The following is a 15,823-nucleotide window of genomic DNA, read 5'->3' as shown; positions in this document are numbered from 1 at the left end:
CGGGCTCCTCAGCAGACCCCTGGGGTGCCCAGCAGCCCCTCTGACGTCCCTACACTTCCCAGAAGCGTCTCCACAAACATTCTCACAAGGCCCCGTGGTGCTGAGAGGTCCCACAGAACACAAGGGCAGCCCCAAAAGTTCCTCAGATGTCCCCACAAGCCCAGACGCACACCCACTATCCCACAAACTTTAGGAGAACTCTGAGGCCCCTTAGACCTTGCCTGGGGGACTTCCAGAGTTTCCTAGATATCCCCATCATTCTAGCAGGGTTCTCACTGTTTCTGATCTGTCCCACAAATCCCAGGGGCATCCCCAGAATTCCAGGATGTACTCACAAATCTCAGTGAAAAACCCCTTCAGACACCCGGAGCACCCCATGGTTCTTCAGATGTCCCCTAAATCCTTGGGAGCTTTCACCATCCTTGAAATATACAGAGATACCCCACACACACACCAAGGGACCCCCCAGGCTCCCTCACAGTTGCAGAGCCATTCTCAGAGACCCCATGATGACCAGTAGAATCCCAGAAACCTTCAAAGGTCTCTGGAATGTTCCCACCATCTCTCAGTTGTCTCCCAGTCCCTATGTGGCTCCCCAGCACTCCTGAGATGCCTCCACAGGTACAGAGATCCCAACCCAACCCACCCCCAGGATACCTTCAAAATGTGGAAATGCCCCCCCCCCAACCACAGAGATGTCACCAAAATCTTGGGGTTACTCACAGACCCCATGGGCACAATTTACCCACTCTTACAACCAGAGGTAATCCCAAGAACCCAAGATGTAACTGCAATCCTTGGGGGCACTCTCCGAATACTCCAGGGATTATACGATACAATTCTTACATCCCTTTGCTTGCTAAGTGCCATCAAGTCTGGATCCGACTCACAGCGACGACCCTGGTACAGGGTTTCCAAGGAGCAGGTGGTGAGTTGGAACTTCCGGCCTTAATGGCCCAAACGGACATTGCAGTAGCAGATTACTGCATTAACCAGCAGTGCCATACCAGAAGTCCTATATCCCTTTGTTGTTGTTGTCAAGTGCTGTAGAGTTGATTCCAACCCATAGTGACCCTGTATAGGGTTTCCAAGGAGCAGCTGGTGAGCTTGAACTGCCGACCTTGCAGTTCAAATGGCTTTGCAGTCTGGCGCATTAACCCTCAGCGCCATAGTCACCCCTAAAGACCCTGAATATACCCAAAGCCCCTGAGAGTCCCTAAGGCCCCCTCAGCCCTGCTATTCTCGAGAATTCCTCAGGCATCCTTAGAATGGAGAGCCAGACAGCCCAAGATACTTCCATGGTAGGTACAGGAGCACATACAGAGGCTTTCTGGGGCCCAGGCAGCGCCCTGCATGCCCACCCTCTGTGATCTACCCTCTGGCAGTTCTCAACTAGGTGACCTTGGGCAAGTGACTTCATTTCATCATGTCTAAAAAAATCAGTGTAAGAATCCTACCCGCCTTGTGGATAGACTCAGAAACATGTGGGCCATAAGTCCTCGATAAATGTTAGCTAGAAGATCTGGTGGCACTGGAGAATTGGCACTGGACTGCTAACCATAAAGCTGGCAGTTTAAGCCCACCAGAATGATGAAACCTTCTGCTCCCATAAAGATTTACAGCCTCCGAAACCCTATACAGGGTTGCTCTATGTCAAAACCAACTCAACGACACCTAACAACAATAAATGTGAGTTATGATAGTGATGGCTTTATAATATTCTAGTCATTGTGAGGCTACAGATGATGATGACGATAATAATAATGGCTAATCCATTAGGAGCCCTGATGGCACAGTGGGTTCGAACCCACCAGCTACTACTCCCTGTGAGAAAGATGTGGCTGTCTGCTTCCATAAAGATTTAGGGTCTCAGAAACTCTAAGGAGCAGCAATGTCCTGTCCTAAAGGAACACTGTGAGTTGAAATCACTAGGTGGTAGGTTTTTTTGGTTGAACCGATTAGAATGCTTCCTAATGTATTCAATGTCTCTAGCTATGGTCTCATTTAATGCTCACAAACCCCCAATGAGATTGTACTACTGTTCCCATTTTACAGATGGGAAAGCTGACTCATGGAGGGAAGTAACCTGCTCAAGGTCATACAGCCAGCGAGAGGCTGAGCTAGATTCCAGACCAGTGTTTTTATCATTTATGTCATTATCTCCCTACCAAACCAAACCACACTAAAGGAAATCCAAGACCACAGAGTCTGATCCGAGTCATGGTGAGCACCCCACATGCTTTGTGAGTAGAGTTGCGCTTCACAGGGTTTTCTTAACAATAATCTTACGGAACCAGGTTGCCAGGACTTTCTTCCATGGTGCTGCTGGGTTGATTAGAACAGCCAACCTTTTGGTTAGTAGCCAAGAGCAAAATCATTTGCACTAACCACGGATCTTACTCTTCTAAGGAGGTGACTTTTTAGACCTTTTTTCCATAATAGTCTCTCCTATGACTGTTACTAGCATTGTTGTTGTTGTTGTTGTTGTTATATGCCGTGGAGTCGGTTCCGACTCATAGCGACCCTGTATAGGGTTTCCGAGGCTGTAAATCTATACGGGAGCAGAAAGCCTCATCTTTCTCCCACGGAACAGCGGGTAGTTTCGAACTGCTGACCTTGCTGTTAGAAGCCCAATTCGTAACCACTACGCAGTGGTTATGAATTAGGCTGCTAATCTCACAGTCAGCAGTTCAAAACTACCAGTGGTTCCACGGGAGAAAGATGAGGCTTTCTGCTCCTGTAAAGATTTACAACCTCGGAGAACCTGTACAGGGTCACTATGGGTCGGAATTGACTCGACAGCACTTAACAACAACTATGTATACATCTATGCTTTATATATAAAAGTTAAAATGTTTTCATCATCTCTTCCAAGAACCAAATTTCTTCCTCTTGGGGGTGATATCACCCCACTAAAAATGAAGGATCTCCCAACTTTGGCATTACTGATATTTGCAGCCAGAGAATCCCTGTCTTAAAGTTTGTAGGATGCTCAGCATCATCTCTGCCCTCTCTCCACTAGGTGCCAGTAACATTTTCCCCTTAGTTATAACCATTAGAATGTCTCCAGACATTGTAACACATCACCTGGGGGGTAAAGTATCCCTGGGTGAGAATCCTTACTTTAGACTCACTTAGGTCCACACACTGCCAACCGTGGCCCAGTTACAAACCCAAAGGAAGGTCATTTGCTGTTGCTGACCATCCTTTCTGAGTCTGGACCACACCCTCAGGCCTCTTTGCATTGTTTTCCTGAATTCTCAGGTCACTGTGATTCTTACTAGACCTTTTTCAAGAGATGGGGAAGCTGAGGCCAAGAGAAGGGTTACCTAGCCCAAAAGACCAGAACTGTATTATGAACCCAACAAGCACCTGATAGCAGAGACTGGAATTTCTGCCACTAGAAGTCACAGACCCTTCACGGGATCAGTCTTTTTCCTGCCCAGAGAACATTATTTCTCCCTTCCACTGCAAACCAAGCCTTGACCATGGCCTATGAGACCTGCCCTTTACCTCCCTGCTTTATTTCCTTTCACTCACCCCTCATTCATCCCTGTTCTTCTTCCAACATATCAGACACGCACGTTCCCATCTCAGGACTTTTGCACGCTTCCATCTCAGGACTGTGGCACGGGTTGTTCCCTCTGCCTGGCACCGTCTTCCCTCTGATACACACACCTCCTGTCCTCAGGCCTGCTCTGAAACCAGATCCATTTATTTTCTTCAAATCCCACATCACCCTCCAGAAGTGTCATACGCCTTTACTTTATTATTTCTGCCTCATCCACTAGGCAGAAATGTCATTTTGCTCTGTAGCCCCAAAGATGCCCAGTCAATATTTGTGAAATGAATGATGACTAGGTTACAAATGAAGATACTGACATTCAGCCACCAGAGCGCATACCTGAGGGGCTCCCCACAAGCAAAGAACAATGACTGAATTTAAACTGCTAAGAGTGAAAACCCCCAGCGAGATAAGATTGGCAATATGGCAGCATCAATGGGCTCAAGTATGGCAACAATTGTGAGGTTGGCCTTGGAGCGGGCAGTGTTTCATTCTGTTGTGCATAGGGTTGCTATGAGTCAGTACCAACCCGATGGCACCTAACAACAACAGGGAAAACAGTAGGCTCGGCTATTCCCTAAAACTCTGCTCTCACCCTATCAGTCTGCTTAAAGCCCCAGTTTTCCTGCAGCTCAGAAAAGCTTGCGGTCAGTTGTTCTGTTATTGCTGATCCCTGGCAGCCACCCAGCTTGGATTTACAGTTTGGGAGACGCCCCCTTTCTCTCTGCTGATTTCACTTGCGGAAGTGTACCCTCAAATCACCAGCTCTGGCTGCCCAGCCCCAACCCAGCCATCTCAGCCTTACCACAACCATGGGGATGGGCAGTCTTGTATTTTTTGAGCTCTGTTCTACTGATGGGGAAACTGAAACTTCAGGAAAGGTGGCAGGCAGGGCCACAATTTAAATCTTACCCACTAGCCTAGTTTTAAACCTCAATTCTGCTCTTCTTAGATGTGTGACATTGGACAGGTCATTGCATCTCTGTTTCTTTGGCAGGAATGGAGAGCCAAAGGTGATGTTGTTAGCTACCTTCAAGTTAGTTCTGACTCTTGATGACCCTATGTGTGACATAGAACTGTTCCCAATTATCTTAATGGAAATAGGTAACCAGGCTTGTTTTTCTGCAATACCACTAGGTGGGTTCTAACCGAGTTACAAATCAAACCAAACTATTTGTACTATATAGGGAGGGCCCTTAGATGCTGAGCGTTAAATGTCACGTTAATGGTGGAAGGCCTGGGCATGGGTATGGGTATAAGCAAGGGCACGCTGGCGAGACAGCAACTCTACAACTCAAGTCAAGTTTCTCTCACCTCCACGCGTGGATGGAGGAGGATGGGGGCAGAGAACTATTCCCAACTTGGGGAGGGTGTGGACTCTATCCGGAGCCTGTGGTCGGCCGACCTGGCGCCCGCTATTCAGGACGCTCAATAACCATGAAATAATAATATGGGGCGCTGCAGTGGAGACTTCTCTTCGCTTGGAGACCAGCGTCCCGAAGGCAAGTCAGGTCTGGCCTCAGAGCGAGCGAGCGCACACCCAGGCTGCGCCTCTGCAGTCGTCCAGCAGAGAGCGCAGTGAGGGAGGGAGCGGGGAGCAACCAGCTCCGACTACAGAGCCACAGATAGGGGACCGTCTGCGACCCGGAGAGGTGAAGAAAGTAAAAACAGTAACCATGGGCCACAGAGACAGACTCTAACCCAGCTGCCTCCACCCTTTTCTGTGTGCCTGCAACATTTTTCACAATGTTCCCTTCAGTGGGAAGAGTTTAGGGAACCCAGCTCCGAGGTTATATACCCTGTCTCCAAAGCAAGTAGCCACTATCCCACTACCAAGCGTCTTTTTCTTCGTCACACTTTATCTGCCTCTTGACAGAGCTAGCAGAGCCATGACTCAGCTCCCCCATCAATAGGATCACAGGAGGTGCCTGGAAGCCATCTCCGGTGACTCAAGTCTGGGGGGCTTTCTGGACACCCCTTCTGGAGACTAAGTGAACTCCAATTTGGGGAGCACTGGGAGCCCCCCTCTATATGTACACTACCGGAACCAGCTCCAGGAAGAAGTGGCCTGGCCCAACTAACGCCTGTTTTATGGAGGGGGAGTTCCCAGTGAAGGTTCTCAGTTCCACCTTCCTCTTCTGCCTGGGGGAAGACACTGGCACCAATGTCCTCTCCTCAGGCCACAGCCCTCCCCTCACCCCAGCCCAGCTGTGGGCAGTGACTAAAGCTTCACAGGCTCAAAGCGATCCAGAAACCTGAGCCCTGGCCTGCCTGCCTGCCTGAGCTGCCAGCAGCTCAAATTCCTGTATCTTCTCCCTACTAGAGAGGAGTAGGGTGCACCCAGACCCCATATCCTATCCCCTGAGACCAACTGTCTTCAGTGTGAAGCCCTTTACATACATCCCTGATGACAAAGAGCACTACCAACAATAGCCCCACTTGACAGATAGAAAACTGAGTCTCAGAGAGGCTAAGCCACTTACTTACACAAGGACGTCCAGGCCTCTTGGTGACCATTTCCTGGTTGTATGAATTGGACTGTAATAGAAGGAACTTCACCTCTCTGGGTCTCAGGTTCCCCACATGTCCCATAGGGACACCTCCCCAAGCACTGGGACGAGGACCTGTGGAAAAGCCCCTGACATGGAACCCCAGAGCGAACCATCAAGAGATGCATCCCACCAAAATGATGATGATGATGACGGTGATGATGCTGGCCACTCAGTCACTGTCCCCATAGGACTAGCCTCTCAGGAGGCCAGGAAGAAGGGACTTCCCAGGGTCTTAAAAAATGAGTGGGGCGGTTTTGACTGCACCCCACCCCCACCTTCGTCAGGACAGTGACCTGCAGCATGCGTCAGTTTGGCCTGCTGCCCCCAGTCTTGGCATTTCCTGTTGATTCCAGCTTTGTTTTCCTTCCTTCAGCTTCTCTGGTGCTTCCCTTGGGAAATATCAGGTTGTGCGTGCTAGACCCATGACACTTTCTTCAAGTGGGGGTTGGGGAGTGGGGGGTGGATGGAGGGTAGGGGTCCCAGGTCTGGGAGTACCCAGAATGAAAGTGGAATGGCTCAGAGGGGGCTATGGTGGCTACTGGAGGAACCCTAAAAAGACCAAGGAATAGTAAGGGCCACATTCAGGAATTCCAGGGGTAAGAGGCCTCCCATCTGACTGTCCTTAGTATTGTCTCAAGAAAGGGGGTACCATGGGTGTCAGACAAACACTCAAAGCTGTCGTCACGCACCACCAGAGCAGTCAGGCCCCAGAGCACCATGGGAACAGACACAGAGATTAGGGGCAGCAGGCAGTTGAAGGTCAGAGAGCCCACCCATCTGTCAGTCAGCACCACAGAACAGCAATGAGGATACCCTTTATGTCAGAAAACAGACCCCAGACCCAGGGCGCACAGGGACCTGAGAACATGGTCACAGTGTCCCAGAGCACAGACAGTCCCACGGCCAACACAATTTCACTCTGTCCCCGGGAGTGAACACACCACAGTGTCACAATCACTGAATCCAAGGACTACACACTATCACAGCTACTGTTTCAGCAGCAAAACACACACACACAATGTCACAATCACAGGGTCCCTGGGGCACACTCACGGTCCCTGGAATACAAGCAGTCACCTTGTCACAATCATGGTGTCCCTAGAGCACACATTCACAGTTACAATCAGTGTCACGTCAAAATCACTGCACTCCAGAAACTCAGGCAGGGCACCCAAATCAAGTCTGCTACAAGCTAGTCATCACACCCAGTCAGTTGAGGGGGAGGGGAGTGGAAGGTGCAGAACTCAGGTGGGTCAGAGAATACACAGCATGACCCACCCAACACCCTCCCTCCCCACTGTACTGTCTCCCTGAGGAGGCAGGGACTCCTTCACCACATACCCCTCCGCACTGTTCTCTACAACTGGGCCGCTCTTGTCCACAGAGCCACAAGTCCCAACACAGGGTCCGATGATCAAGCCACCCCCCAGTGGGTATCTGATTCTAAGTGCTGCAGGGTGAGTCTATGAATGCTCCCCACTCCCTAGAAGGATCCGGAGAGCCCTCCACCCAGCCTGGAGAAAAGATTAGGATCCTAGTAGGTGTCCTGTAAGTGTCCCCAGGACACCCCCAAACACAATGACTCTAGCTTTCATTAACTGCTCCTGGAAAGATCCCTCCATTTTCGTCCATGACACCGGTCCTCAGCATCTCAGTACTTGAGGTCCTCAACACCTCCAAGCATTATCTTGCCTATCCACCACCTGGCACTGTCACCAACTAAGGATCTAGACCCCTAAAACTCTGGCCTTCTCCCCCAACCCAGACCCTGTTGATATCACATGTAACATGAAGCCTTCAAGTTCACCCTGGACGGAATTCATCAGAAGTCATTAGTACAGTGCATCACCGGGGACCCGGTGTGGGTTGCCCCCGCAATAGAGTGACTCCCCCCCCCCAACACACACACACTCGCGCACCAGGCACAACGACCCCACCCTGTCACAGTGCCCCCCGGCGGTCGGCGGGGCGAGATGCGTCCTTTCTGCGCGCTTATCCGCTCCGCGTGTGTCAGCCCCAGGGTCTTACCGCCTGCAGCTGCCTCCGCCTGCGCCGCCGCTGCCGGTGCCATGGAAGGACGAGGGCCAGGACATGCGGGACGTGCGCAGGCCGGGCCTGTCGCTGGTGTCCACGGCGTCGGAACGCTCTATGGGCCGGTGCGGCGACCGTTCAGGCTCCGCGCGCTCTGCGCTGTCGGAATAGCCGCGCTGCTGGATACGGATAGGGGTCCGAGGCTGCCGCCACAGGTGCTGGGGGGGCGGCTTCAGGGTAGCCTGGCCCTCCCGAGGCCCAGGCAGGGACAGAGACAGGCTCCTCTCCGAGGGGGCGGCCGGGGGCTCCATGACGCCGGCCCCCGCCTCTGCCCCGGGGGGGACCTTGGCCTCTTCAAGCTGCACCCCGCTCAGAGACTCACGAGCTGTCGCGTCCAGGGTCCCGCGGGTGCGCCCGGCCTCTGTGGGGCCATGGCGCCCTGGGGACAGACCCGGGGGCGCTGCGGGCCGATTGCCCCCGGGCCGGGCGCCGCGTCTTCCTGTCAGCACCCGACGCTCTGCTCTGTGCCGGGCTGCGCTCTCAGCGCTCGGTGCCCGGCTCGGCGCCAACCACAGCTCCCCCCACCCGCCCTGTCCCGCCCCTCCCCGCCCCCCCGCCCTCCCTGGCTGTCAGCACCGCCCCCCTCCTCCACGGTCCGGGCCAGTGGGGGGCAGTCACCCAAGGAGGGGGGCCCTCCCCTCCCACGCAGAGCCCTGTTCCCAGCTGGGAGGGGGCGCCGGAACTCCGCTCTGTTCAGAGCTTCTTGCCTCGCTGCAGCGCATTCGGGCACCAAGGAGTTAAGCGGTTAATCCGATTGGAAGGAAGACTTGCGACTGGTTGTTGGTGTGTCAGTCAGTCCGTCCATCATAACAAGGGGGGGGCGGAGCCCAGACTTTGGTGTGTCCTCGCTGCTACCCCTGGCCGGGGGAGGCTTGTGGAGAGTGGGTCCTGGTGCCACCAGCACGGTGCCTGCGGCCACCAGCAATACAAAAATAACCTCTTGACGATGGGTCCGAGGAATGGCAATGGTGTGTGTCGGGTGCGGTGTGCATGCACGTGGCCCTCTCTGAGGGTTGTCTGTGTCGGCTAGCAGTGTGTGTGTGCACGTGGTTTTGGCTGGTGCGGGCTGCCAGTTTCTCTGGATTTTGCGTTGTTTCTATGTGTGTGTCTGTGGATGAAGGACCTGTGCGCACATGTGCTGCCTATTTGAAGGGTGTTCGCTTCTCTGGGGTCAGTTTCAGTGGCCTCGGGGCTCTGTGTGTGTTCCCACGCGTTTAGAGTGCTTTGTGGTTCTGTATATTTGCAGTAGGCGATACATGCACGCACGCTACTCAGCCTCAGTCGTCTGACTGTGTGTATCTATTTGTATTGGGGTGTATGTGGAAGTGGTTGGCCTGGGTCTACCTTGGGTGTTTCTGGGGTGTGTTCCTTTGGTTCCGGTGGCTTGGCTTTGGGAGGACACTGACCACTACTCTCGCTGCCCACCCATCGCTCTTTTAAAGTACTGTAAGAGATAAACTGAGGCAGGTCCCCAGCAGGCGCGGGTCGCACTCTTCTGCCCTTTTTAGTAAACAGCCGCGCCTCCTCCCAAAGGCCCCCGCCGGCAGAGCCCCCCTTCCGGCACCTAAATCGGGAGTTGCCGTGACTCACGCTCCCGCCTCCCCCAGCGCCGCGCTGAGCTCGAGAGCAGCGAGCAAACGGGATCCGAGCACCTCCTCCCCGCCCCCCCTCCAGACCTGACTGAACCCCGCTGGCGGCTGGGGGGCGGGGGGATGGGGAAGCGCGCACGCTGGTGCCGGGTCTCCATGGCCGATCGGATTTCGACGCGAACCTGCTGGGGGTGCTAGCCTGGCAACCATGTCTGTGCGCCCCCCCCATGGGCTTCCGGGGATAGGCCAGGATGTCTGACACTGCCCCTCTTCCCCCACCCCACTGTGCTGTTCTCCTTATTTAAAAAAATTGCCTTGTCTCCAACCCCCACAGCCACTTTTGTCCCCGCTGGAGGGGGCTGCGGGCGTGGGCGCACACGGAGCAAAAACCAACCTTCCCATCAGCAGCCACTGGGTGTTGCAGAGGCCAAAATTGTGTCTCCCCACTTCTCGTGGGGACTCCTTCAAGTAACTCCCCCAATACTCTGAGAGAATTTGTAAAGGCTGAGGAACCCCCCTCACCACCACCACCCCCGCACTACCAGATCATTTGAGGGTCCTGGACTGAGTCAGATTCTTGGAAAGGGGGATTATAGCGTGGACCAGACCTCAGGAAGGAAGATGGGAACGTCCTGGAAGTGGGGGCGTGGAGGAGTCAGTCCCTGCTGGGTCTGCAGAACAGAGAGAAGGTGGGAAGCTGCGTCCTGTGGCTGGGATGATCAGGTGGGGTATGAAGGAAGTAAAAGCTAGAACCTTGGGTTGGGGTATGGAGGTGCAGGATAACCTTCACTTCCCCCATCTGGAAATGATCCCATGTACCAGGGCAAAGCAGAGACCCTGAGTAATAAACTGGTCTCTGAGGTTGCAGCGAACAGCGGCCATAGGGACAGGCAGGCCAGCAATTAAGACTCATCCTTGGACCAAGAGGAAGGTGGGGGTGTCCTTGAAGGACCCCAGATGAGAAAAAGCAAGAACGAATAGGCCGAAGCTGGGCTCACAGAGAAACAAGTAAACCTCCAGACCTCTAGGGTCCCACTATCTTTTTAGAATGTGGGGAAAACCGACCCCCCTCCATCCAAAGGCTGCTGGTCAGAAGCCCAGCTTGTGCCCACTCTGTGAACGTGGGAACATTGCTGGGGGTAGGAAGTCTGAACCCTCTTCAATCCTTTCTCTTGCTGATGCAGGCAGCTGCCAAATGGAAGAAGAGGTTCCTAGTGGCTGTAAGAGGCGCCTTGGGGGAGGGGAGCCACTGGCCTAAGGTCAGGTTTCCAGGTTTCGAGAAAAGTTTCAGCTGGTTTTGCAAAATCCAAGGGAGCCTGGAGCTCCGGAAGGGCTGGTGGCTGGGCCAAGCTCAGCTGGCCCTGTTCTTCCTCCCTTTCCCCACATCCCAGTCTGGTTCCCTCGTGCCTACCTGTCGATCTCTGCCCTGGTGATGGATATCCGCGGTGGGATCAGCAGCGGCAGCGTAGTGGGCCGTGGAGGAAGAGAGACCCCGGGGTCTGAGGGCTCAGTCTGGACCCAGCCAAGGCCAGGACCTGATGAGAGGCGGCGGCGGGGGCGGCGGAGGTCGGCCCCCAGCATGTTCAAGTGGCTGGGCTCGGGGGTCTCCCGCAGCCTCTGAGGAGGAACAAGGATGGGATGGGGGTGCAGTCTGGCCAGACAGCTCTGAGCCCCAAGTCCCAGGAGGGTCTCCACCCAGCCATCTGAGGACTTGGCTGATGGAAGGATAGGAATTCTGTGCCCCCTTCACCTCTGAGCCACTCACTAACCCCTCCTACCACTCCTTACCTCTGAGGGACCCTTGACACCCATAATTTTTGTGGGACTCCCTCTTGCTGTTCCAAGGCTGGAGTTCTGCATCATGTCTGAAGCCCCTCTAGTGCGTCACTGCTTAGGGTCTTTTCCCATTCTCCAGGAAGCTCCCTCCCATATGAGACCCACACACCCAGTGCCCCTCTGCTGTTGGCCTGAGACCTCATAATCCTGTCAGCAGGGGAATGGAATCAAGGATGTCAACTGAGGCACAAGGGGACAAGACGGCCCGTCTCTTCAAGGCAGTGACACCATGCTCAGGGAACAATTGGGATCACCAGAAGACACCCCTCTTCCTTAAAACCCCATCCACACTCCTTATGGGGCCCCACCCACCAGACCCCTCAAACCTCATCCCCTGTCCAGGCCACCGACAGGACACTGCGACTCCTCTTCATTCTGCTAACCTAGTGTGCCAGGGGGGATGCAGGGCCCATGGCAGCTCAGCCAGCACTTCCTGCATGACCAAACCAAAGGTATCTACCATTAGTGCCCAGGGACTCCCCCACTGCAGTGGTGTTGTTAGGACAGTAACTCAAGGTGTTAACATCCTTATGGGTCCATATGATAAGCATTGAATTGTGAACCTCAAGGTCTGAGGTTCAAGACCACCAGGCACTTTGCGGGATGAGCATTTATGCTCCTGCGTTAAGACTTAAAGCCTCAGAAACCCTATATAAGGTCGCTATGGTTCAGAACTGACTCAACGACGACACTTAGCAGCAACAAATCTTCCAGTACCAGACCATACAGAATCCTTACTGTTGTCAAGTGCCTTCCAGTATGTTCTGACTCATAGCAACCCTGTATATGCTATAAATCTTTGTTGTTGTTGTCAGGTGCCATCGAGTTAGTACCGACTTATAGTGACCTTATTTTATGCACAGCAGAACGAAACACTGCCTGATCCTGAGCCAACCTCACTACTGTTGCCACGCTTGAGTCCATTGATGCTGCCACTTGGCCAATCCATCTTGTTACAGGTTTTCCTCTGACTCTCCACCTTATCAAACATGATATCCTTCTCCAGCGACTAGTCCCTCCTGACAATATGTCTGAAGTATGAGAGACGAAGTTTATAAATATGGGAGCAGAAAGTCTCCTCTTTCTTCCATGAAGCGACTGGTGGGCTCAAACCACTGACCTGGTGGTTAGCAGTCCAGTCCTACTGTGCTCTCCTTACAGAATCCTTAGAGTGTTATTTATAAATTTTAAGCATAGAATAGTATATGATAAATACAGTAATAAATTGCTTAAATGTAATACTTCTTAGAACATATTAATACTAACAACAAAATTGTTTTGTAAAATCTTTCTACATTATTAGTATCTGAGCAGAAAACCTTTACAATTTTTTCTCCTTTTCCTTTAATTACTATTTTATTCTCAAAAAATATATTAATATAGGTTCACAAGTACCAATTACCACAATATTATAGCTAAAACCCTTGGAAATTTGGCAAACTCAGCAATTATGAAAAGAGCGGCAGCAAAGAAAACAGCACGTGCTTGTAATGCGAGTACTTGACCCACAGGATGTGAAGCGTCATGGCCACTGAGAGCAATGGCAACTCGGACCAGAGTGCATTGTTGTTGTTGAGTGCTGTTGAGTCAGTTCCGACTTGCAGTGACCCTGTATAGGATTTTCTAGGAGCAGCTGGTGAGTTTGAATTGCCAACCTTGTGGTTAGCCGTCCAATGCTTATCCTACAGAGCCACACCAGAACTCCAATTGTTGTTGTTGTTAAATGCCATTGAGTCAGTTCCGACTGACTTTATAGCCCCCCTGTATAGGCATTAAGTCTTCTCAGGAGCAGAAAGTCTCATCTTTCTTTCCATTGGGTTGACAGACAGTCCAAGAGGTCCAAAAAGTAAATGAACATAGATATATTGATACATGTAAACTGGATTTAGGAAAAATGCTTTTGTTGATACTACAGGGATTCCTTTTAACACAAAATTTTGGTGTTAATCTGCACCTCCCCACCCCTCATTTCCCACCTCACCCTCCAGTCACATCATTGCCTGCAGAACAATCCTGGAACCCACTCCTGCCCCAGAGCCGATTGTCTCTCCTGGGGCGTGATGTCAGCAAGTACCTGACGCACTGCCTGGAGGTGACGTCGACTCTCCGTTTCCAAGGCTACAGCTGACGCACGACTGGGCTTTGGGCAGCGTCAATGCCCAGCTTGGCCGCTGGGGGGCCGAAGCCTCAGCCGGGTTGCCCTAGCTGCCACCCTTCCGCGGGGGCTTCCCCAGTTCGGGAATCCCGCAGAATCCAGGAGCTGCCAGAGCCAGCCACGTGTAGCGCGTGGTCCGAACCGGGGGCCGGAGGAAGCGTCTCCTCAGAGCTTTTGGACTTTTATGCCTAAGCCCGAAATAACTGCGCTTTGCGGGGGCCCGGCGCAGAGAGACGGCGGCATGGGCACAGATGGGGGACACACAGGCAGAGGCGCACGGAGACAGACAGGGACGCGTGGAAATAGAAACAGACAGACAGGGACACAGACGCAGCTTGTGATGATGGATGAATGCTGCTGCTGCTTTGGTATATCTAAAAGCTTCAGTTTTGCCCCAGGCCCTGCAGAATATTGCTGTGTGGCTATGGGTCAGTGGTTTCATTCTCGCAGTCTCAGTTTCTCCTCTGTAAAATGGAATGATAATCCCTGCAGGGACCATGTGAGAATGCAATGAGATCCTTTTTGAAATCTCAGGGCAGTATTTATTGCTGTGGAGTTGATTCTTAGCGTTGACCCTACAAGACAGGGCAGAACTGCCTCCATAGGGCTTGCAAAGCTGTAATCATCAGAAAGCAGAAGGCCGGATCTTTCTCTTGTGGAGTGGCTGGTGGGTTCAAACCGCCGACCGCTTGAAACACTGTACCACCAGGGTGCCTTAGCACTGAGAATGAATGGGCTTACTAAATGCCAGTAATATACAAGCCTGTAGTAGCCTATTAGAAGTCTAATCATGTCCCTCTTCTACTCAAAATCTTGTTCCTTGCATCTCACTTAGAGGAAAAGTCAAGTCCTCAACACTCAGCCCACACAGCCCCACACCATGTAACCTGTCACCTCCCTGGCCTCCTGGCCTCCCACTGTCCCTCTGGCTTACTCTGCTCCAGTCACACCAGCTGTTGCACTTCTGTCTTCTCTGCCTGGAACTCTCTTTCCCCCCCCCCCCCATTTAAAGTTATAATCTCCCCCACCTCCTATATTTCCACATTACTTCATACCTCATAATGTGCTATGTAATTTATTTATTATCACCCTCCCCCCCCCAACTACATTAGCAGCAGAAGGGCAGGAGGGCTCTTTTGTCTATTTTATTCATTACTGTTTTCCCAGAGCCCAGAACAGTGCCTGGAACATAGTAGGTGTTCCGTGAGTATTTGTTCAAGGGCTTGTTATTATTTTGAGAACTCAACAGCATGAGATCTATAAAGTTCTTTCTTAGCAGGTCTATGATGGATTAGGTGCACATTACCCCCTACTTTGGTTCCTTTTTTTAAATTTTGTCCTTGTCTTACTGCGCTGGTTAGGCCTTGAGTTCAGTATCGAACAGTAGAAGTGAACGCACATATTTATACTAAGCACATCACACACTGCACATAGCACACAGCCCTTAGGAGACTCTGGACAGACACTGCTTGAACAAATGGATGAATGTAAACAGATTACTTAAAGGTTTTCTCCACTTTCTCAGCCCACACGAGCCAGTCCTTGTTCTGGGCTCCCATGTGTTACTGCTGAATTGATTCCAGCTCATAGTGACCTTTCCTGCTGGGCAGAGTAGAACTGCCCATAGGGTCTCCTAGGCTGCAAATCTTTATATGGGTGCAGTCTGCCACATCTTTCTCTTGTGGACTGCTGTAGGTTTGGTTAACAGCTGAATGCTTAACCACTGTGCCACCAGAACTCTCTGTAGGCTCCAACTGCTACTGTCATGAATTGTGTCTCCATTCCCCCCCACCAAAAAAAATATGTGTCAACTTGGCTGGGCCATAATTCTTAGCGGTTTTGCAGTTATGTAATCATGTAATCATCTCCCCCATGATGTGGTCTAATGTAATCCATCTAATCTAATGTAATTATCCTGTGTGTTATAAATCTGCACTTCTATAACGTTAATGGAAGTCTTGGTGTGGCGCTCTGGATTGAGGCACTAGACTGCAAGGTTGGTTTGAGCCACAGAGTTGGTGGTTCAAGCTCACCA

At 52.1% G+C, this 15,823-nt stretch overlaps 1 protein-coding gene across 2 annotated transcripts in view; it reads right to left on the bottom strand.

The window, feature by feature from the left end:
• Window positions 1–12,007, bottom strand: part of PDE4A (phosphodiesterase 4A, cAMP-specific) — a 46,232-nt gene extending 34,225 nt beyond the window's left edge. The window contains exons 1-2 of one of the 2 annotated variants that reach the window (XM_006875088.1): window positions 11,960–12,007; window positions 11,209–11,414 (exon numbers count right to left, since the gene is read on the bottom strand). In XM_006875088.1, coding sequence (XP_006875150.1) covers window positions 11,209–11,414; window positions 11,960–12,007 — 254 coding nt within the window. Of the gene's footprint in view, window positions 1–8,145; window positions 8,563–11,208; window positions 11,415–11,959 lie in introns of those variants that run through there. The other variant, XM_006875087.1, reaches the window with a different exon arrangement.
• Window positions 12,008–15,823: the final 3,816 nt, after the last annotated feature.

Source organism: Chrysochloris asiatica, unplaced genomic scaffold (assembly GCF_000296735.1).
Source record: "Chrysochloris asiatica unplaced genomic scaffold, ChrAsi1.0 scaffold00312, whole genome shotgun sequence".
NCBI lineage: Eukaryota > Metazoa > Chordata > Mammalia > Afrosoricida > Chrysochloridae > Chrysochloris > Chrysochloris asiatica.
This window is presented reverse-complemented; position numbering and strand designations above follow the sequence as displayed.